This window comes from Aotus nancymaae, unplaced genomic scaffold, assembly GCF_030222135.1.
Source record: "Aotus nancymaae isolate 86718 unplaced genomic scaffold, 86718_ANA_hifiasm-v0.15.2.pri h1tg000018l, whole genome shotgun sequence".
NCBI classification, from domain to species: Eukaryota; Metazoa; Chordata; class Mammalia; order Primates; family Aotidae; genus Aotus; species Aotus nancymaae.
In genome coordinates this window covers 8,116,252-8,138,690 of record NW_026988430.1, presented here as the reverse complement: position 1 = coordinate 8,138,690, position 22,439 = coordinate 8,116,252, and the positions used below count along the sequence as shown (strand labels likewise).

General features: G+C 47.4%; 2 protein-coding genes across 2 annotated transcripts in view; one reads left to right on the top strand and one right to left on the bottom strand.

The window, feature by feature from the left end:
* Positions 1-58: 58 nt before the first annotated feature.
* Positions 59-20,716, top strand: ATPAF2 (ATP synthase mitochondrial F1 complex assembly factor 2). Its single transcript, XM_012436995.2, has 8 exons — positions 59-344; positions 10,146-10,190; positions 10,430-10,575; positions 12,676-12,773; positions 14,386-14,466; positions 17,210-17,322; positions 17,820-17,935; positions 20,303-20,716. Exons 1-8 carry the CDS (start codon positions 212-214, stop codon positions 20,438-20,440), a joined length of 870 nt encoding a protein of 289 aa, XP_012292418.2. The 5' UTR covers positions 59-211; the 3' UTR covers positions 20,441-20,716.
* The window catches only part of DRC3 (dynein regulatory complex subunit 3), a 43,944-nt gene continuing 42,066 nt past the window's right edge, over positions 20,562-22,439 (bottom strand). Inside the window, exon 13 of the mRNA XM_064378224.1 lies at positions 20,562-22,408. Coding sequence (XP_064234294.1) covers positions 22,295-22,408 — 114 coding nt within the window. The 3' untranslated portion in view covers positions 20,562-22,294. The remainder of the gene's footprint in view (positions 22,409-22,439) is intronic.

Genomic DNA, 22,439 nt, shown 5'->3' with positions numbered 1-22,439 from the left:
TAATTGACTGGGGGTGTGCGCAGGAGGCGTGCGGCGGCGACGGCACGCCGTTGGTGTCATGTGGAAGATGGCGGCATCCGGGGGAGGCTGAGGTCGCTGAGCGGGCAGTGAGAGGTTTCCGTACAGCCCGAACGTGCGGCTTTGGAGGTCCCTTCGCTCAGTTTTCTGCTCCAGGTTTCGCGCCGCGCATCCTCCCAGACCCTCGGGCGCGATGTGGAGGAGCTGCCACCGGCTGCGGGACGGGGGACGCCGCCTCCTAAATCGGCCTGTGGGTGGCCCCAGCGCTTCTAAGAGTCCGGGGCCAACCATCTCGTCTCCAGCCCGGGCTTACGCCCCGCCGACAGGTGAGGCCATGAAGGGCCGAGCTGGGGTAAGGTGGGATTTGGACTTCTGCTGTGTAGGGCGGTGTGACTGAGGCAGGGTTCAGGCTCATGAGGTTATGCAGGCCAGTCGGGTCCTTTTACAGATGAGAAAATGAAGCCCAAACAAGTGCAGACGACCCGAAGGGGAACAGCACGTCATGCACGAGACAGTAATTGATATTTGGCCTGTGCAGCTTTTCTCAAAGCTTATGTCTGCCCTCTCTTTAATGAGGAAAGCAGGTGTCATCTGTTTTCCAAAGGGGAGGTTTGGGCCCTGAATCAGAACTTCGCCTAGGTTACAGAGCAGACTCAGGTTTCTGGAGTCTGACTGCTTTCCGTGTCTCCACTGCCCAACACAAGACCTGCACAGAAGGGCCAAGTTCAATCAGTCCTCCATTCCGGGCACTTTAGCTGCGGGTTTCCTGACTTTCCCTCCTATGCAACCCCTGCCATCTGCAGCCTTCTCTCTCTCCTAAATAGAAATTGACACCTCTACCTCTGACTTTTGAATCACCTCCACCTCCAATTCTGATGAAGCTTAGAAGTTGTGGCTCTTTTGTTGCTGATAGTGAGTGGTGTTAGGGTGAGAGTGCGAATGACTCATTTCAGTGAATGAAGAGCAGTAATACCCTCCCCCCACCATTCAATTACTTTTATTGTGCTGGGGGCAGGAGGCGCAGTAGTCTTTAAGACCCACCTATATGTATTGGTAGAGAAGCTCAATTCAAGAAGAAAAAGGCCCACCTGAATGATGTTGACTGTTCAGTGAAAAAGGTTATAATATCCTGATTAAACTATGGTTTATAGTATCCTGATAAGGGACATACAAAGAAGCTGTGAAGACACAGAGAATCACCTACTCCCATCTTAGGGATATTCAGGGTCTAGAACGAGTCTTGGGTGAAAGGGCATTTAAACTGAACAGTGGTAGATGAGTGGGAGTTCAGCAAGAAGGTGGAAGAGTGTTGGGTATCTAGAACATGTCCAGGGGTGACAGCAAGGTGTGAGGGACTTTTCCCTAACACTGCCTGCTTTAGAAAATTCAGAACTTCACAGGCAGTTTGGCATTGTGGCAGGAGTGGAAATCTAGGATCTGATGCTGGCTGAACCTCTGAGGTATGTGTGATCTTGGGCATGTAACTACTTCCTCATTTTTCTCTGTGAGTTGAAGTACCATGTTGCCTTTGAGGGTCTTTCTGGCTGTCAGATTCTGTAACTTTATAGAAATGGGGAAGGGGGCTGGATGCAGCAGGGTGCTGAAGTTTATCCTGTAGGACTTGGGGGAAGGGCCAGTAAAGAAGAAGAAAGGACATCCCAGGGAGTCATAGCAAAAGGGACACATTCGGGAGTTCACCAAGTTGGAAAAAGCAAAGGGTTAATCAATTAATTACTTTATGTATATATTTATTTATTTTGAGATGAAATTTTGCTCTTGTCTCCCCTGCTGGAGTGCAGTGGTGCGATCTCGGCTCACTGCAACCTCTGCCTCCCCTGTTCAAGCAATTCTCCTGCCTCAGCCTCTGGAGTAGCTGGGATTACAGACATCCGCCACCACGCCCAGCTAATTTTGTATTTTTAGTAGAGACGGGGTTTCACCATGTTGGCCAGACTGGTCATGAACTCCTAACCCAGGTGATCCTCCCACCTTGGCCTCCCAAAGTGCTGGGATTACAGGCGTGGGTCACCATGTCTGACCACAAAGGGTTAATTTAGATTCGTGGATGCTCTCTTTACATAATAGTGGCACTTGATCCTACTGTTTTCTTTTCCTTTGCACTGCAAACTTACTAGTTTAGGCTCTTGGAAGTACTTGGCACATGGTAGGTAGTCAAATGCGAAAGAAAATAGGAGTGAATGAATGAATGAGGAGGAAAGTGCATAAATCAGGCCCGTGTGTGCTCTACAAAGACCTTACCACTTGTGAGATATTTGTGCGTGTTTGTAGTAGAAGATTAAACCCAAGTAGGTTCTTCTCAATGAACACTTCAGTTAGCAAGCTGATTGAACTTGGCTGCTTAGGAATGGCCATGCCATTGAAGATCATCAGAAGGAGAAGAGTTTAGGAAAGGGTCACTGAGGTGTTGGAGAAGGAGATATTACAACAAGAAGACCTATGTGAGTGGTTGTAGCAGTTCAGTTCTGCACCAGCTTGTCAGAGGTCTATTGACTGTCCAGACTGGGAAGTGTTCTGGAGAAACCTATCTAATCAGCATATCTGGGTGAATGCAACTGCCTAATGAAGTCAAGGCTAGAAGTCTTGTCTCTGCTATTTACTAGTTGTCTGTCACCTAGAGAAGACATTAGATTCTCTATCACCTCCGAGGCATTAGCTGCCTTGTCCTCCTCATAGGATAGTGGTGTGGATTGAGGGAGATTATGTGGTCTGTAGATCAGGGTCCAGCCTGACACCTGTTTTTGTAAACAGAGTTTTATTGGAACACAGCCACATGCATTCATTTACATATCATCTATGGCTGCTTTCACTACAGTGGAGAGTTGAATAGTTGGAACAGATATTGTATGGCCTGCAAAGCTTAGAATATTTACTGTCTGATTCTTTACAGAAAAAGTTTGCTAAATGTATAACATTTAGCCTGAAGGATTTTTAACAGCTTTATTGAGATATTTACTTGCTTTACGATTTATTTACTTAAAGTGTAAATATGATAGTTTTAGTATATTTACAGAATTGTACAACCATTGCCACAATCAATTTTAGAATATTTTTATCACCCGCAGAAGAAACCTGTACCCTTTTTAGCTATCATCCACCCTTACCCCTTCCATCTCTTGGCAACTACTACTTTACTTTGTTCTTTTATAGATTTCCCTGTTTGGAACATTTCATATAAATAGAATGTCGTCTTTTTTGACCTTTTTTTTTTTTTTAACACGGAGTTTCATCTTGTTGCCCAGGCTGGAGTGCAATAGCGCAATCTCAGCTCACCACAACCTCCGCCTCCTGAGTTCAAGCGATTCTCTTGCCTTAGCCTCCTAAGTAGCTGGGATTACAGGCATGTGCCACCACGCCCGGCTAATTTTGTATTTTTAGTAGAGATGAGGTTTCACCATGTTGGTCAGGATGGTCTTAAACTGCTGACCTCAGGTGATCCACCCACCTCAGCCTCCCAAAGTACTGGGATTATAGGCATTAGCTACTGTGCCTGGCCCTGACTTTTTCACTTAGCATAATGTTTTAAAGTTTGGGTTTTTTTTTTTTTTCTTTTAAGAGATTGGGTCTCACTCATTGCCCAGGCTGGAGTGTAGTGGCACAATCACAGCTCACTATAATTTCAAACTCCCGGGCTCAAGTGATCCTCCCGCTTCAGCGTCCCAAGTAATTAGGGCTACAGGTGCACACCACCATGCCTGGCTAGTTTCTTAGTGTTTTGTAGAGATGGGGTCTTGCTAAGGCTGGTCTCAAACTCCTGGCCTCAAGTGATCCTCCTGCCTCAGCCTCCCAGAGTGTTGGGATTACAGGAGTGAGCCACCAAACCAAACGTTTTTAAGTTTTATCTACCTTGTATCATGTATCAATACTCCATTCTTCTTTATTGCCAAACAGTATTCCATTGTATATGTAGACCTGCCACATTTTACTTATCCATTCATCTGCTGGTGGACACAGGGTGGTTTCTACCTTTTGACTAGTATGAATAATGCTACTATGAACATTCAAGTACAAGTTTTTGTGTGGACATATGTTTTCATTTCTCTTGGGTATATACCTAAGAGTAGAATTACTTGGTCAATTGGCAACTCTCCTTAACTTTTGGAAGAACTGCCAGACTATTTTCCAAGGTGGCTGTGCCATTTCACATTTCCACCAGCAGTGCATGAGGGGTCCAGTTTCTCTACATCTCAACAACACTTGTTATTGTCTTTTTTATTAGAGCTGTCCTAAAGGGTTTGAAGTGATATCTCATTGTGGTTTTGATTTGCATTTCTCTGATGAATTATGTTGAGTATCTTTTTACGTGTTTAATGGTTATTTGCATATTTTCTTTGAAAAAAAAAAGTCTATTCAGATCCCTTAACCATTTTCTTTTTTCTTTTTTAAAGAGATGGGGTCTAGCTCTGTCACCCAGGCTGTAGTGCAAGTGGCACCATCACAGCTCACTGCAGCCTCAACCTCCTGGGCTCAAGCAATCCTCACACCTCAGCCTCCAAAGTAGCTGGGAACTACAGGTGTGTTCCACCATGCCCAGCTAACTTTAAAAATTTTTTGTACAGACAGGGTCTTGCTATGTTGCCCAGGCTGGTCTCCAACTCCTGGTCTCGAGCGATCTTCCCACCTCGGTCTCCCAGAATTGACCATTTTAAAATTGGGTTATTTTGTTGTTGACACAGAGCCTTGCTCTGTTCCCTAGAGTGCAGCGGTGTGATCATGGCTCACTGGAGCCTCAACCTACCAAGCTCAGGTGATCCTCTCACTTCAGCCTCCTGAGTAGCTAGTACCACAGGCATGTGCCACCATGCCTGGCTACTTTTTGTATTTTTTTTTTTTTTTAGATGGAGTCTTGCTCTGAAGCCCAGGCTAGAGTGCAGTGGCATGATCTCAGGTCACTGCAGCCTCCGCCTCCCAGATCCCAGTTCAAGCAATTCTTCTGCCTCAGCCTCTTGAGTAGCTGGGATTACAGGCATGCACCACCGTGCCCAGCTAATTTTTGTATTTTTAGTAGAGACGGGGTTTCACCATGTTGGCCAGGCCAGTCTTGAAATCCTGACCTCATGATCTGCCTGCCTCGCCCTCCCAAAGTACTAGAATTACAGGTGTGAGCCACCACACCTAGCCTAATTTTTGTAGAGACAGGGTTTTGCCATGTTGCTCAGGCTGGTCTTGAACTCCTGGGCTCAAGCGATCCAACTGCCTCAACAGCTAAAGTGCTGGTCTTACAGGCGGTGACCCACCATGCCTGGCCTATTTGTCTTTTCATTATTGAGTTGTAAGAGTTCTTTATGTATTTGGGCTGAAGAATTTTGATACCTGAAAACAGTTGGTTAGAACTGCCCTAGGATTACAGATGGATCTGGAGTTAGAATTTCACCTTTAAGGTTTAAGGCCCACCAGATGGCACTGTTTTAAAAGATAAAGGCATTGAGACACCTCTGAAACCAGTACTTCCTCTTCTAGGTGCACTGTGGGAGTTGTGGTTCCTGAGGCTGGGATCTTTCTAAAGAGAAGGCCAGTTCTGCGTGATCCTACGAAGCTAGGCTGATTTTTTTCATCTTTAAAGACAGGGTTCCTATTGATGTCTACTAACCCTGTAGATATAACCGTTCTCACTGAGAATATGGGAGCTTCACGGGTTTCTGGTGGTCTCACAGTTTGTCTTATGTGACATTGTGGGGAACATGGATCTCCCAAATGAATTGTCCAGATCATGTTCTTTTTTTCTTTTTGAGACAGAGTCTCGCTTTGTCACCTTGGCTGGATTCCAGTGGTGCAGTCTTGGCTCACTACAACCTCTACCTCCTGGGTTCAACTGATTTTCAGCCTCCTGAGTAGCTGGGATTACAGGAAGGCACTACCACGCCTGGCTAATTTTTTTTATTTCTTGTGGAGACAGGGTTTCACCGTGTTGGCCAGGCTGCTCTCGAACTCCTGGCCTCAAGTGATCCGTTCCTCTCGGCCTCCCAAAGTTCTGGGATTACAGGCATGAGCCATCATGCCCGGCTCCAGATCATGTTCTTGTGTGCCTGTGTGGACTCTTTACTTGGCTCCCTTTGCTGTCTTTGCAGTGATCTACATGTCCCCCAGATGTGGCCCCATTGTCCTCTCTAGCATCTTAGAGAATCTCGCATTCTCCTTCTGACCATCTATCTAGTCCACAACTACTCTCTCAAAGCTCTGGTCCTTCTTGCAACCTGTTTCTTCTTCTGGAAACTGCTACTTTTTTTTTTTTTTAATATATATGTATATATTTTATTGTACTTTAGGTTCTGGGGTACATGTGCAGCTCATGCAGGATTGTTGCATAGGTACACACGTGACAATGTGGTTTGCTGCCTCCATTCCCCCGTCACCTATATCTGGCATTTCTCCCCATGTTATCCCTCCCCAACCTCCCTACCCTCCACTCTGGAAACTACTTCTACAGGCCCCCCTCTGCAAAAAAAAAAAAAAATATATATATATATATATATATATATATATGAATCAATCATAAACTTTGGTACCTCCTACTTCATCTTCAAGTTGCATTTTTCATTCTGACTGCTTGAAGGTCTTCCTTAGGATGTGTTGCATCATTCCAGGTGCCTACCCCATCACAGAAGTCACTTTATTGTTTGCCTGGTTTAGCGTCTGTATTCCTACTAGACAGTAAGTGGCTAGAGGGCAGAGATGAACTTTGTACACATCCCATCCCCAGGACTTATCATATGTCCTGGAACATGATCAGTACTCACTAAAGCTTATCCCAAGACACGTTTGCCCCTCCAAGTGTCAATGGGTCATTGAGGAGAGCCCCTGGCTAAAACACATCTATGTGCACCTGCCTTCTAATCTGAGGCCTAGCAGCCCCTAGGCTCCTTTTTCTGCCATCTCATTTTCTGCATGGTTTTCTTCTGCTTTGAGCAGTTTTGGTGGCTTCTTCCCTGCCCTCCATCCATCCCGCTCCCGTCTAGTTTTTTCTTCTTTTTTTCTTTTTTCCTTCTTTTTTTATTTGAGACGGAGTTTCGCTCTTGTTACCCAGGCTGGAGTGCAATGGCGCGATCTCGGCTCACTGCAACCTCTGCCTCCTGGGTTCAGGCAATTCTCCTGCCTCAGCCTCCTGAGTAGCTGGGATTACAAGCATGTGCCACCATGCCCAGCTAATTTTTTATATTTTTAGTAGAGATGGGGTTTCACCATGTTGACCAGGATGGTCTCGATCTGTTGACCTCGTGATACACCCGCCTCGGCCTCCCAAAATGCTGGGATTACAGGCGTGAGCCACTGCACCCGGCTAGTTTTTTCTTATTCAGTTACAGAAGTGAGCCTGGCCAACAAAACAGAAAAAAATACTTCCCTCTTGGGAAACCTGGCTGTCCCAGGAGCTTTTGAAGGTTCAGCCCCCTGCTGGCAGTTTCTGCCCTGAGTCTGTTCCTCTGCCCCAGGTCTCTTGGGTCCGCTTCCCAGGTCAGGCCTGGTAGTATACTAGAGTGCTCACTGGCACATTGTACACTCTGCTGGCACTTCCTGCTGACATGGGAAGACCCTTTCCCCAGTGTTGAGTCAGAGCTTTCAGAGCCCTTCCCAACTTCCTGCTTGGCCTGGCCTTTATACATGCTGCCCAGCCTGTGCATTGGAAAACACAAAGGCCATGGTCTACCTCACTCCAGACCCATGTCTAACCTGCCATTTGGATATGACCAGGTTAGCATGTAGAGAAATTTAAAAGCACTAGGGTTCTGTAAACTTCCAATTTTAGTGTCAAATGTATGAGATAATCAGTGTTGTGATTTCAGATGAAGATGGTAAATCATGCCATAGTAAGACAGCATCATCTTGGTGGACAGATCTGATCGCTTAAAAAAAACTTTAAACTCCATGTCTATTTTATTCACTGTTATATCCCAAGTGCCAATGACAGTGCCTGGCACATGGTAGACACACAAATATTTCTGTGGGAAAACAATTTGAGCCTTAGTTTAGTAAGTCAAATGTAGAATGCAATTTTGGGCCCTCTATCTTTAAGTATTAATGATAGTAAATGAGATTTATAGAAAACTGACATGATGGGAAAACATAAAAAGAATTTGGAGTAAAACCAGTTGCCCACTTCTCCATTACCGTTTCCTTTTCATACACACATACTAATTTCTTCTGAATTTTCATGGTCTATTTGAATTAATGAAATTTTAACTTAAGCTTTTTTTTTTTTTTTTAAGAGACAGGACCCAGGCTGTTTGTTCTGTTGCCCAGGCTGGAGTACAGTGGTGCCATCACAGCTCACTGCAGCCTCAGCCTCCTGGGCTCAGGCAAGCCTCCTACCTCAACCTCCCTAGTAGCTGGGACTACAGGCATGTGCCACCATGCCTGCTTAATTTTTTTATTTTATTTTATTTTATTTTTATTATTTTTTGAGACAGAGTCTTGCTCTGTTGCCCAGACTGGGGTGCAGTGGCACGATCTCAGCTCACTGCATCCTCTGTCTCCTAGGTTCAAGCAATTCTCCTGCCTCAGCACTCCCTACCAGTAGCTGGTAGTACAGGCAGGCGTGACCACCCAGGCTAATTTTTGTATTTTTAGTAGAGACAGGGTTTTACCACATTGGCCAGGCTGGTCTCGGACTCCTGACCTCAGGTGATCCACCTGCCTCTGCCCCACAAAGTGCTGGGATTACAGGTGGGAGCCACTGTGCCCGGCCTTATTTTTGTATTTTTTGTAGAAACAGAGTCTCATAATGTTATTCAGGCTGGGTCTTGAACTCTTGGCCTCAAGCAGTCTTCCCACCTTGGCCTCCCAAAGTGCTAGGATTATAGGCATGAGCCACTATGAGCAGCCTTTTTTTTTTTAAGCATTAAAAGCAAACGATTTGTCTGGTCATGGTGGTTCACACCTGTAATGCCAGCAATTTGGGAAGGCAAGGGGGGCAGCTAACCTGGGGTTAGGAGTTCGAGACCAGTCTGGCTGACATGGCATTTTGTATTTACTAAAAATACAAAAATTAGCCAGGTGTGGTGGCGCACGCCTGTAATCCCTGCTACTGGGGGGTGCTGAGGCAGGAGAATCACTTGAATCTGGGAGGCGGAGGTTTCAGTGAGCTGAGATTGCACCACTACACTCCAGCCTGGACCAGAGAGTGAGACGCTATCTTAAAAACAAACAAACAGGATTTGATCTTTTTTCCTTCACATGCTGCATCATTATTTCCAATAAATAACTTCAGTTGGGGTCTCCAAAGACTTTTAGAAATCAGGAACTCAGTGAACACATGAACGAGTGAACAAACGAATGAATGAATGAAAGTTTTGTGTTTATCACAGATGTGAGAGACTGAGTTTTATAGCTTCCAAAATGTGACTTCTTTGTTATCAGTTGAGGGACTCAGCATAATTCCTTACGAAGTGTTCTTGGTTGTTAATACCTCCAGGGTAAAAGAGGGAGACTGTTTCATGTAAGATTTTATTCAAGTTATTTTCAAAAGAAAATAACACAGATTTTTCCCTTTCTTGAAGGAAATGTTTGGAGTTTCTGTTGGATACACAAGCTAAGCTGGTTAATTAGGTTAATTAATTGGAGAGAGGGGATGGGAAATACCCTTGGGAGCGCTGCATCCTGCCTGTGTGCCACACACGCACACCCTGCACATGCACACTGGCTTTCCTCTCACTCCTTAGAGGCATCAGTCTTGCCTGAAATGGGTCTCTGGCTTTGTCCCACTCAGACACTGACTTTAGGTTTGAACTTGTTGTGCTGGCATGGGATGGCCCTGGTGGTGGGGAGGGTGGGAGAGCCTGCCGAGATGTTAAAGCAGGAGGGGTTGGGAAGTCTGGCCACTTGATCTGCAGCTCCATGATGCTCCTGATCAGACTTGTCCCTGAGCTGAGGGGTTGGCAGAGACATGACCAGCATGTCCTGTTCCTCCCTCCTCCCTGGAGATCGGATGCTCCCTTCCCTCAGCTTTAATCAGAAGCAGTTGATTATACCATGTTGAGTAGGGCAGACCTTGAATAGAGATATGAAAATCAAGCCAATCAATCAACATTAGCAGTAATGATACAAGCTGGTCCTGTCACTTCCTGAGTTGTCTCAATGTTATTTTAAACTGCCTCTTTGAAAAATCTTTCTTACAGAAAGGAAGAGGTTTTATCAGAATGTCAGCATCACACAGGGTGAAGGTGAGTGTCTGAAATTTTGACTGCCTCTTTTTTTTTTTTTTTTTTTTTGTGAATGGTTGGGAACATTTTTCATCTTCAGCTGGTTCCGTGGTGAGATTATCCGTCCTGCTTTTGTCAGATATATTTCTGTAAGGGACTCAGAGTTGGCTTTGTCTGCACCAATTCAAGTGCTAAATATAGGAATGGTCACTTGATTCTGCTTAACAAATCCCTGAGAGTTTTTCATTTGATCTTTCAAGGTGGCTTTGAGATAAACCTGGACCACAGGAAGTTGAAAACTCCCCAAGCCAAACTCTTTACCGTGCCCAGCGAGGCCCTGGCCATCGCAGTGGCCACTGAATGGGATTCCCAGCAGGATACCATCAAGTACTACACCATGCACCTGGTAACAAGTTGATAGTGCGAACCTGCACCCTGAGACCCACCCAGAGCTTTCTAGGGTAGACCCCTTACCAAGTTCTGACAAGGCCCTGGGGGGTGGTCCTTTGCCTGCCTGGGCCCCAGGTGTTCACCTCCTCTTGAGTCACTAACGTGCTAAACTCTTTCCTTGTCTGGTCTGGCCACTTGCACTTCTGTCTCCTGGGAACACCATGCTGGATGGCTAGTTTCACCTCTGGTTTCAGGACAGATGTCACCTTCACTGACTGCCCAATTCTCTTATTTTCTATGACAGCAGCTGGCCATTTGTTTTGTCAGCGCTTAGACAATTTATAATTGTTTTATGTTTGCACATTTATTGTCTGTCTCCTCCACTGTCTGGTAAGCAACAGAAGGGCAGGAGCCATGTCTGTTTTACTCGCCAGTGTCCGGACAGCCACTAGGAGGAAGTATAGTTGGTACTCAGTAAATATTGGTTGAATATAGGATCCACTGGAGGCAGATGAGTGAGGTGAGGAAGACTCCCTATAGAACTAGCCCCCTTGTCCACACCAAAGTGGCTTGCTGAGGCACCAAGGCTGCCTGGGGAAGGAAGGGTCCAGCCTCTGCAGCTTCTAAACTGTAACCTTGGGCATGTCAGTGCCCCTTTCTCGGCCCCGTATCCCCCATCTATTAAAGATGAGTGATAATAGGACCCACCTCATGGAGCCATGGTCAGGATGAGATGAGATGCTGCATAGAAAGCCCTTGGCATGGTGCCTTGGCTGACTCCTATATTGACTGACTGGGCACCCAGTCAATATAGGAGTCAGCTGCTGTCATCCTAGCCACTGCTGTGCTCAACCTTTGCAAACCCAGGTGGGCCTCCTTCCAACATCACAGCCTGCTGAGGTGCTGGCCTGGTCCTTGACAGTCTAGTGAAATTAGGGTGATTAGGGCTACAAATGAATAGGTATCCTACGCAGCCTGTTATTGACAAGGTAAGTCTGGAAAAAATAGTCTGTTTTTTTGAGACAGAGTCTCGCCCTGTTGACAAGGCTGGAGTGCAATGGTGCAATCTCAGCTCACTGCAACCTCTGTCTCTTGAGTTCAAGCGATTCTCCCATCTAGCTGGGATTAAAGCTACAGTAGCTGGGATTACAGGTGCCCACCACCATACCCAGCTAATTTTTGTATTTTTAGTAGAGACAGGGTTTCACCATGTTGGCCAGGCTGGTTTTGAATTCTTGACCTCAGGTGATCTGCCCACCTTGGCCTCCCAAAGTGCTGGGATTACAGGTGTGAGCCACCATGCCCGGCCAAAAAAGTAATCTTGATCCCGATTTGAATGGTCTTTCCCTCCTTTCTAAGCTATAAGGGGGCCAGCTGGTAAAGGTTTCCAGTCAGATTTGAGCTCCATCACTGATAAATGTCTCATTAACTGTATGTGATGATGTACTTAACCTGTCTGGGCCTCAGTTTTCACAGATGGGCATGATAATAGAACCTATTCCAAAGGGTTGTTTTGAGGATTAATTTTTTTTTTTTGAGGCAGAGTCTTGCCCTGTTGCTCAGGCTGGGTTGCAGTGGCAAGATCTTGGCTCATTGCAACCTCCACTTTCAGGTTCAAGCGATTCTCCTGCATCAGTCTCTGGAGTAGCTGAGATTACAGGCATCCGCCACCACCAGCTAATTTTTTTTGTATTTTTAGTAGAGGTGAGGTTTCACTGTATTGGTCGTGCTGGTCTCGAACTCCTGACCTTGTGATCCTCCCGTCTCGGCCTCCCAAAGTGCTGGGATTACAGGCGTGAGCCACCGCGCCTGGCCGTGAGGATTAAATACACTAGAGCCTGGTAATAAAAGGCATGTGACCATGGGGAGGTTCACTAATCCTGGGGCTGCTGTAAGGTTCCCTTGAGTCCTGTGAGCATCGACACAAAGCGTCTGGCATGGAGCCTGGCTGTGGCACCCTCTCAGTAGCTGTGCTCCTGCTCCAGTAGTGCAGATGCCTCTGGTGGGGCTGTGCTGTGGTGCTGTCTGCTATGTGTCAGATGTGGTATCCTCAGGAAAGCAGGGCTTTTGCCTGACCCCGCAGGCAGTGACAGGGTGCTTTTTGCCTTTGATTCAGACCACATTGTGCAACACATCCTTGGACAACCCAACCCAGAGAAATAAGGATCAGCTGATCCGGGCAGCCGTGAAGTTTCTGGACACCGACACCGTCTGGTAATGGACATTTATATGGGTATTCCCCTGGGGTTGAGACAGTCCCTGGGGCTATTTTTCATGATTTCCCAGATGGTTATCAGGGGAAGAAGAAACCCTCTCCATTTATTGCAAGGACAGGGAAGGTAGCCCACTTGGCTTTGGCACTTGGCTGCTCTGTAGCCCCTTAGGAGGAGGACTCCTTGGGCTACGATGGTGTGAGAACATGGCCACCCCTCTTCTCTAGCCCAGAAGCTGCTCCTTAGGCTGGGAGGGTGGTTATGCAGCTCTTGGAGGTGCCATGTCCACAGGCCCCTTTGGCCTAGCGGGGGCTATGACCTTAAACTTCTGCCCACTGACACTTTTTCAGGTAGGCATACTTGTCATTACGGATGCTGATATTTAGGAGTGTCTTCCCAGTTCTGAATTCTCCTCTGTGTCTATGTTTCTTGGCTGATTGGTCAGTAATACTGAACGAAAGTTGAAGAAACACTGGAAATGACTGAGCAGCACTGTGCCTGCTAGCCCAAGTGCTCTAGGATCCTGAGTCATCTCTGATGACACAGGAAGTCAGCACCGGCAGCTGGAGGCATGCTCTCGAAGAGGGTGGCCCATAGCTAGTGGGAAAGCCTACTCCATTTATATTAGGGTTCACTCGATTGCAGGGAGCAGAAACCCATTTAACCTAGCTCAGACAAAAAGGGGATTCTTGGAAACTATACAGGGATCCTGACAGTTGGGTCACCAGGAAAGGGAGCTGGAAGATCCAATGTCAGAGCTCCTCCCTGTGCCCTACTGGGTTGAGAGGAGGGTTTGGGAGGAAAGGCTGGCCACTCATCTGCCCCTCCCAGCACCCCAACTTTTCCTGCATAACTCATGACCTCTCCTCCCCACTTTGCTTACACAAGATGGTGGATTTCCATAGTGCCCACTTGGGTTCCCATCCCATGAGACCCTGCAGCTCAGCTCCTCTCAGCTGACTCATATCTGTGTCTCTTGTTCAAACAAATGGCACAGGCTGGCCTCTAGAGTGGTCCTATCAGGTCTGGCATCTGTGCCAGCCACTGCATCTATAGCTAGGAGGTGGGTGGGCTTATGAGGTGTAAACAGGCTATTTGGTCTGTGGCCAGGGGCACAGTCTCTTGGAGGGGGTGAAGGTAGGGATGCAAAGACTGAGCATCTGGCTCAACATTCCTGTTTAGCATCCTGGTCAAGCACCTGTGGACCCGGGGTTGCAGACTGATTGGATCTGCTTTAGAATGGCAGTAACATAGTGCAGCAAGTTTGGAGCTGTCAAATATTTGGGGTCATTTAGGGTAGTGGTTCTCAAACTCAAGCTTACATTAGAATGCCCTAGAGGGCTTGTTAAAATAGATTGCTGGGCCCCACCTCCAAAGGTTCTGATTTCTATCAGCATGTGGTCTGAGAATGTGTATTTCTAACAAGTTCCCAGGTGATGCTGGTGCCAGGGCCACACTTTGAGAACCACTGCTTTAGGGGAAAAGACTTGTCGGGGGGGCTGGGATGGTGGTGGTGATGTTTGTGCTGTTGTCCTTTGTGTTTTTCCTTTTCTATCACTGAATGAAGGAATTGTACTTTTTTATTAATGAAGGCGATTTTTACAATGAATTAGCTACAGGGTGGAGGAGCCAGAGACATTAGTGGAACTTCAAAGGAATGAGTGGGATCCAATCATAGAATGGGCTGAGAAAAGGTAAGATGTGCAGCCCTGCGGAAAACATTGACTGGGCACCTGTGTTGGTGGAGTGTCGGGGTCAGGGGGCCACGCTGGAAAACTAATGCCCTTAGTTAGTCAGCTTTTTTATTTCAGAGCACTCGTGGGATTCGGCTCCCCTCATGATCAGGGATAGAGTCTTCTTGGGAAAAAAGCACCTCAAACTCATTTCAGCCAGTAGGTACAGCACACCTGCTATAGCAGTACATGAAGTGTAGGAGGCAGCTCTGTGTCCTTGGAGAAGCACTGGAGTCCCCAGGTCACCTTCTGCCATCGGGTCAGAGCAGCAATGTCAGTATAAATCCCAGCTCTGCTAGAGACTCAGCTGTGTGACTTTTGGCTAATGAGTTGATCTCTCTGAGTTTCAATTTCCTTGTCTATAAATGGGGCTAATAATCCCTACGTCCCTACCTCTCAGGGTTTGAGGAGGAGTAAATGAATTGATGTATATAAAGGCTTGGCATCCTGCTTAGCACACAGTCAATGTTCAAATTTTGGCAGTGATTTTCATCTTCATCACAATTGCTGTATTATTAAATAACAGAACAACATGTATGATATGTATGCACTTGGAAAAAAGTATGGATAGCGTCCTGCAAAATTACAGGTAACATCTAGTGAATATGTAGCTTCCAGGAATTGATACAAAGTATTTTTCCTTAATAGGAAGATTCTTTTGAGTGCAAAGTTGAATGGTTTATTTATTGATGTGGTGGCAAAAGAAATTCAATTTCATTTGATCGCAAGGGAAATTTGAAAGGACTGGCTTTCACCCTACCACCTTGACCATGGTATTTTCTAAGCTTGCAAGGCACTTTCTTGGTATAGCATTTTTCATGGAAGTGATGTTACCAATCTGTTCACTGATTTGCCACATGTGGCCTGATGCTCACAATGTGGCAGGTGTCCTTGGATCTTAAAGGAGAAGGCAAAGCCAGTGCTCTAAAGACCAGACTACAATTCTGTGTGGGAATGTGACAATACAATGTCATTTCAGAATCTAATGAAATATAACAATAATTTAGGTGCTTAGAGAGCTTTGCTATAGTATAAAATCTTCAGATTCTTGTGGCAGGAAATATTCTATCCTTAAGAGTTTACAGAAAAACTTAAGCCATTTCCTACAGTGCATTTGTACTATGAGGAATTTCAGCAAGAATTTTTTTTTCTTTCTTGAGATGGAGTCTTGTTCTGTCACCCAAGCTGGAGTGCAGTGGTGCAGTCTTGGCTCACTGCAACCTCTACCTCCTGGGTTCAATCGATGCTCGTGCCTCAGATTCCCAAGTGGCTGGGATTATAGGTGCCTGCCACGCCCAGCTGATTTTTGTCTTTTTAGTTTAGCTGGGGGTTTCAGCATGTTGGCCAGGTTGGTCTTGAACTCCTGACCCCAAGTGATTGCCTGCCTCAGTCCCCCAAAGTGCTGGGATTGTAGGTGTGAGCCACTGCACCCAGCCGGATTTTTTTAAGTAACAGAAAAAAATCAGTGATATATGGAAGAAAATTACAAAAATTATTTTTATCCCCCATTGTGTTTTTCTTCTGTTTTACTTAGTTGTGGTTATTCTTGAAAATGTATCTGCTCTTGAAACCAGCCCATGTCCCATAAACCATAGACCAAAAACAATGCCTTATATATGGTAGAGGCTTGATAAATGTTTGAAAAAATAGGTCAGGCATAGTGGCTCACGCCTGTAATCCCAGCACTTTGGGAGGTCTAGACAGGCGAATCACTTGAGGTCAGGAGTTCGAGACCAGCCTGGCCAATGAGGTGAAACCTCATCTCTACTTAAAATACAAAAATTGGCCAGGTGTGATGGTGAGCACTTGTAATCCCAGCTACTTGGGAGGCAGAGGCAGGAGAATGGCTTGAACCTGGGAGGCAGAGGTTGCAGTGAGTTGAGATCATACCACTGCACTCCAGCCTGGGCGAGAGAGCAAGAAAGACTCCATCTCAAAAAAAAAAAAAGGAAAAAAAATGTTTGAAAAATAGCTGCTGACTTGTTGCCATGGCTCATGCCTGTAATCCCAACACTTTGGGAGGCCGAAGTGGCCAGATCACTTGAGTCTAGGCATTTCAGACTACCTCAAGCAACATGGTGAAACTCCAACTCTACAAAAACAATTAGCTAGGTGTGGTGGCACACAGCTATAGTCCCAGCTACTTGGGGACTGAGGTGGGAGGATTGCTTGAGCCTGGGAGGTCGAGGCTGCAGTGAGCCAAGATTGCACCAGTGCACTCCAGCCTGGGTGACAGAGCGAGACTCTGTTTCAGTAAAAAAGAAAAAAACCTCCATGATATATGACATACATAAACATTATTTTAAGGAAAACCATTTTAAATACTGTTTTTAACTTTTATATGGCCTCAAATGTGAAAATCTTTTTAAAGAGATGTAAAAGGCAGATAGCCTTTTGATGGAGATTCCAGGTGAATGAATGAGCATTTCAGGCAACTACATATGACTGAGCACTAGCTCACATGACTCAGGAACCATCCCTTTATTCAGCACAGTTTCTTGGACCTCCGAGTTTGCTCTTGAGGGACAGAAAATTGGGTTGGGAGGGCACTGACCATGGTGGCAGTTGCTCCTGGAGTCCTCAAGACTAGCATTGGCCAATGCACACACACGCTTAGAAGCTTGGGCCTTTGTTTCTAGTTAAAAGGTGGCCTGCTTTTGGGCTACAGCATGACAGGGACAAACTGAAGCCCTTTTCCTTTCAGATATGGTGTGGAGATCAACTCCTCCACCAGCATAATGGGACCCAGCATCCCTGCCAAGACTCGGGAAGTGCTTGTCAGCCACCTGGCGTCTTACAACACGTGGGCTCTGCAAGGTATGTGTGGAGTTTCCTGTCGGCGTGGCAGGCGGCTGTGAAAGCCGTCAGTATCTGAAGCCTATACTTGCCCCTCCCCAGGTGCTGTGAGTGGGGAGGCACCAGAGGGCTCCGGGCTAGCTGAGTGTGGAGGCTGCTGGCTCTGATGCTAGCCTGTCACTCGCCACTCCAGGCTCATGCCTTTTCACCTTTGACTTCTCCAGCTGAAGTCTTGAGTTCAGTCTCATTGCTCTGGCTTGGGTCACATGTCCATCCAATCACTAGACAGTGGGGCAAGCTCTGATTTGCCAAGTTTGGGTCATGTGTCCCACTGGGTAAGAGCAGAGGAGGATCACCCTCAGGGAAAACCAGAGTGCTCTTTCAGAAGAGTGGCCCAATCGCCGGATAGCCCTTTGCACCACTCAATCCTGTTCTCTGCTAGGGCTACTGAGACTCACAAGGGGCAAGTTGTGGCAGCTGCCCTGTTTTGGGTCCTGACTTGGCTTGTGTCCCTGCAGGCATTGAGTTTGTGGCTGCCCAGCTCAAGTCCATGGTGCTGACCTTGGGCCTGATTGACCTGCGCCTGACGGTGGAGCAGGCCGTGCTGCTGTCACGCCTGGAGGAGGAGTATCAGGTGAGGAGCAGCACCTCAGGTCCCGCCTCCCCCTTCCTAGTTCAGACTCACTCTGGGGGAGCGGCTAACCCATATAAAGTACTGTTATGTATACTTGGCTTTTATTGCTTTTGTGTACGTGCAGAAATCAGAATCAAAGACCAGCAAAAGTATTATCAAGTAGACCTGGTGTGGTGGTTCACACCTGTAATCCCAACACTTTAGGAGGCTGAGGTGGGTGGATCATTTGAGGTCAGGAGTTCGAGACCAGCCTGGGCAATATGGCAAAACCTCGTCTCTACAAAAAAATAGCAAAAATTAGTGCCTGTAGTGCCAGCTACTTGGGAGGCTGAGGTGGGAGGATTGCTTGAACCTGGGAGGTGGAGGTTGCAGTGAGCCAAGATTGTGCCACTGCATTCCAGCCTGGGTGACAGAGTGAGACTCTGTCTTAAAAAAAAAAGTATTGTAAAGGAATAACAATAAAAAAATAACAGTAAGTGCTACCGCTGTGTTCCTGAACTGTTCCCATCTCACCTCCTCTCAGCAGCCTGGTCAGGTAGGAGCTATGGTTATCTCTGTTTTACACAGGAGGAAACTGAGATGCAAGGTTGCACCTCTGGAAAATGTGCCAGCTGGGGTTTGAAGCCAGGTCTGGTGATTCTACGGCCAAAGCAGTCAGGCCCCACTCTGCACATGGAGGTTCATGGGTGGATAAAGACCATCTGGCCTTGATAAAGCCTACAGAACAGCCCTGCCAAGATGACTGAGGACCCGTTTGTGCTCTTACATCAGCTGAGCCTTCATACCCTGACATTTTATCTGGCTGGCAGAGGAGTATGGGATAGCTGCTGTTTGTATACAAGTTTTGATTTAGTGGGCTCAGAATTAAGGTTTTGCTACAGTATGGTTTGCATTTTTTAACTCTGAAAATTATGGCCATCTTTGCAGTCTTTTTGTTATGATTCTTCCAACTTCAGAAGGTTAATTGCTATTGTGAATTGGTCCCTAGTATGATTTTTTTTTTAAAAAAAAAAAGCTTTTTATAATGTATTTCCCAAGTTCGTGTAGTCTTCTGCTCAGAAAAATGCCAGAGGAAAACCTTTTTACATAACAAAGGAGGCCCACTACTATTCTCTGATGTCAGAACTGATTACATAGAAGGGAGTGACTTGTAGGGCTGGTGGGAAGCCAGTCTAGGCTTTGCTTCTGACTATAGGACCCAAGCCAGGCCGTCATTCTTTCAACTTGGGTTTCAATCTTCTACAAACAGAGGAATAACCTGAATTATGTATATGATGGTATACAATGAAAGTATGGGATGCTCTTCAGATAATACATTACAGTTGCACAGATTGGGACTGGGCAGCCCAGAAGTTCAATTAGCTTGTGTAGCATGGCAGATTCTGAGTTCCTGGATGAGCTGGGGCTGCCAGGCCAGCCTTCTTAGGCCCCTAGCCAGGAAGGAGCCAGCAGGGTCTGGTTGGAGTTACACTGTCTGGACAGCACACTGTGTGTCTGAGTGTTCTTCTCTCTTGTTTTTAGAGTTCCAGATAGAAGCTGCAACCCCCAGTGTGCAGAGCAGAGGCATCTGTAGTTCTGTGACTACCTTGGGAGTCAGAGCTGAAGCCACTGTGTGGCCTTGCTTGATTTAGTTATTCCACCCACGTGGGGCTGCACTCCCAGCCCAGCATGCCAATGCAGCTTGCAGAGACTGTCAGTTCACAGTCTTCCTGGGAGGAAATGTAGGAGAAGGAATAGCACATAGGTCAGGTCTCCTCAAAGAAGTCACATTGTGGTTCTGGTACCCAGCCTGCCCAGTGGTGGGGACCTGAGCCTAGATTGTACTTCTTCCAGACCATCCATGCCACAGAGAGCACAGATGCCTTCTCTGGATCCCTAGGTGGGTGGGGGTGTGTGTGTGGTTTTTGAGACAGGGTCTTGCTCTGTTGCCCAGGTTGGAGTGCAGCAGGGTGATCTCGGCTCACTGCAGCCTCAACCTCCTGGGCTCAAAGCAGTCCTCCCACCTCAGGCTCTCAAGTAGCTGGGACTACAGGTATGCCCCCATCCCCCCACACACATACCCAGCTAATTTTAAAAACTTTGCAGAGATTAGGTTTCACCATATTTGTCCAGGCTGGTCTTGAACTCCTGGGTTCAAGCTGTCTTCCTGCCTCGGCCTCCCAAAGTACTGGGATTACAGGCGTGAGCCACCGTGCCTGGTCCACCTGGGTGTTCTTACCTGCCGCCTCCCCCTAGGCATGTCTCACGTGTTTTGGCAGGATCCAAACCTGTTGCCCTTGGCTGAGCTATTGAATGGAATGTGGCTTTGGCCAGGAGGCAGCCAGGCACTGGCCACTCACACAGCAACTTGTCTTGTCCTTCCCTCAGATCCAGAAGTGGGGCAATATTGAGTGGGCCCATGACTACGAGCTGCAGGAGCTGCGAGCCCGCACTGCTGCCGGCACCCTCTTCATCCATCTCTGCTCCGAGAGCAGCACAGTCAAGCACAAGCTCCTGAAGGAATGAGGCCTGGGCAGCGCGCACCCAGCAGGATGGTGGCAGTACAGCCACAGCTCCCCTGGCCTTTGGGGCTCCCCAGCCTGTGGGGCTGGCTCCCTTGGCCTTTGGGGCTCGGCCTCAGAGTCACCCTGAGATTCCCCTGAGACACAGTGCGCTAGTGCAGCTGTCCAGAGGTCAGCCTGATTTCAACCCAGGTGCCCCTGGTCTGGCCAGCAGTGAACAAATTATACAAGTGACTTTCTCTCGACACTGATTTTATTAAATATTTCTCCACCCTGGAAATGTGCTGAGCCCTGTTTTCATGTGTGCCTCGGCACTTCTCCATTCTTCCTGTTTTGTCCAGGTTTCATACGGTTCAATAGCTTCTTTCCCACGGTGTGTTTGGATATCTGCTGCCTGTGGTCGGGGACCTCGCACTGGGGAAACAGTCATGTCATCCACAGGCAGCTCTATTTGTATTCTTCAGACTCAGCCTGAAGGCTTTTATTGGCTGGTTTTAAATCAAACGACCTTTTGAAATGATCCTGGTCTAAGCTGGTTGTTTCTATTTGTTCCTACTGTTCTTAAACAGATGATTTACTCGAGAAAGTAGAAAACAGAAATTATTCCTGGGCTAAAAGCCTGGACGGTCTTGGCGAGGTCACCTGATGTCCATGTTTTCACTCATCACCCACCCGGGAGTCCTAAGGGTCCTCCCGACACAGCCACCTCTAGTGTCCCAGGAGGCAGGCACTGCTTTCTGGTGACGGGCCAGTGAGAGGGCAGTGGGGAGACTGTGGTTCTCAGGCAGACAGGCTCTCTCAGCCCTGTGTCTTTGCCAGGCTGGGTAAGGAAATGGCATCAACACTGCTCACAGGGCACTGATCACATGCTGGGTGCCTCTCCACACTTCCCATGCACTGTCTCCCTGAACCGTTCCTTCACGGCACTCTGAGGTACTGTCACTCTAAGGTACTGTCACACCAGGGCTGTGGAGGTGATGCAGTGGAGCAGAGATGCGCTCTGTTCTTCTGGAGGGTCCTCGGGTCCCTGTGGCTATCCTGAGCCTTGGTGGGCAGGCCTAGGCCCCAGCACTGTGGTGGGAGCTGCAGCCTCTCCTGCTTCCCCGCCCCTCAGCACCCAGAGCAGAGAAGGTCTCAGCCCAGCCCAGCCTCTTCTTGCCTGCTGGTAGCAGCCTGCCTGGGCGTGGCAGGGGAAACAGCAGGGGCACGTGTCTGACTTTATGCCACAGCCAAGAGTCTAGCCAATGGCGGCACCCTTGGGAGTTGCTCTGTCAGCTGTCCTGGGACCAGCTGTTTGTCTCAAACTCTTTCCTCCTGTTCATACATGAACATGAATTCTAATTTTTTTTTATTTTTTAGATGGAGTCTTCTCTCTTGCCCAGGTTGGAGTACAGTGGCCCAGTCTCAGCTCACTGCAACCTCTGCCTCCCGGGTTCAAGAGGTTCTCTTGCCTCGGCCTCCTGAGTAGCTGGGATTACAGGTGCATGCTACTACATCTGGCTAATTTTTGTATTTTTAGTAGAGATGGGTTTTCACCATGTTGGTCAGGCTGGTCTCAAACTCTTGACCTCATGATCTGCCCACCTCGGCCTCCCAAAGTGTTGGGATTACAGGCATGAGTCACTACACCCAGCCGGTTTTTTTTTTTTTTTAAAACGAATAGGGGAAATGTGACATGAGTCCTTTATTTTCTCTACATTGGAAGTTCTTCCAGGGGTGGGGGAAGAATGGTGTTGGGGATTGCGGTTGAGAGATGCCCAGCAACTCTCCCGATGGTGCTCGGTGAGGCATGTGCACTTCCTTCTCCTAGTTGGGGCTGGTGCTTTGTTTTGAAGAAGCCCCTGTGACTGACACTCATCTAGTCTAGGATGTCGCTGTATTCGAGGTTGTCCAGTTCACTCTTCATGTGGTCGATGTACAGACTGATCTCCTTCACGCGCTTGCGGTTCCTCATGATCTCATCCCTGCGAATCTGAGGAATGAAACCAAAACCAAAGCCCGAT

Bases quoted from the DNA above. Each gene is read 5' to 3' on its own strand.
- ATPAF2 (XM_012436995.2), top strand. From the start codon at position 212: ATGTGGAGGAGCTGCCACCGGCTGCGGGACGGGGGACGCCGCCTCCTA. The intron at 345-10,145 runs GTGAGGCCATGA...TCTTTCTTACAG, and splicing joins GGCTTACGCCCCGCCGACAG to AAAGGAAGAGGTTTTATCAG. The intron at 10,191-10,429 runs GTGAGTGTCTGA...TGATCTTTCAAG, and splicing joins CAGCATCACACAGGGTGAAG to GTGGCTTTGAGATAAACCTG.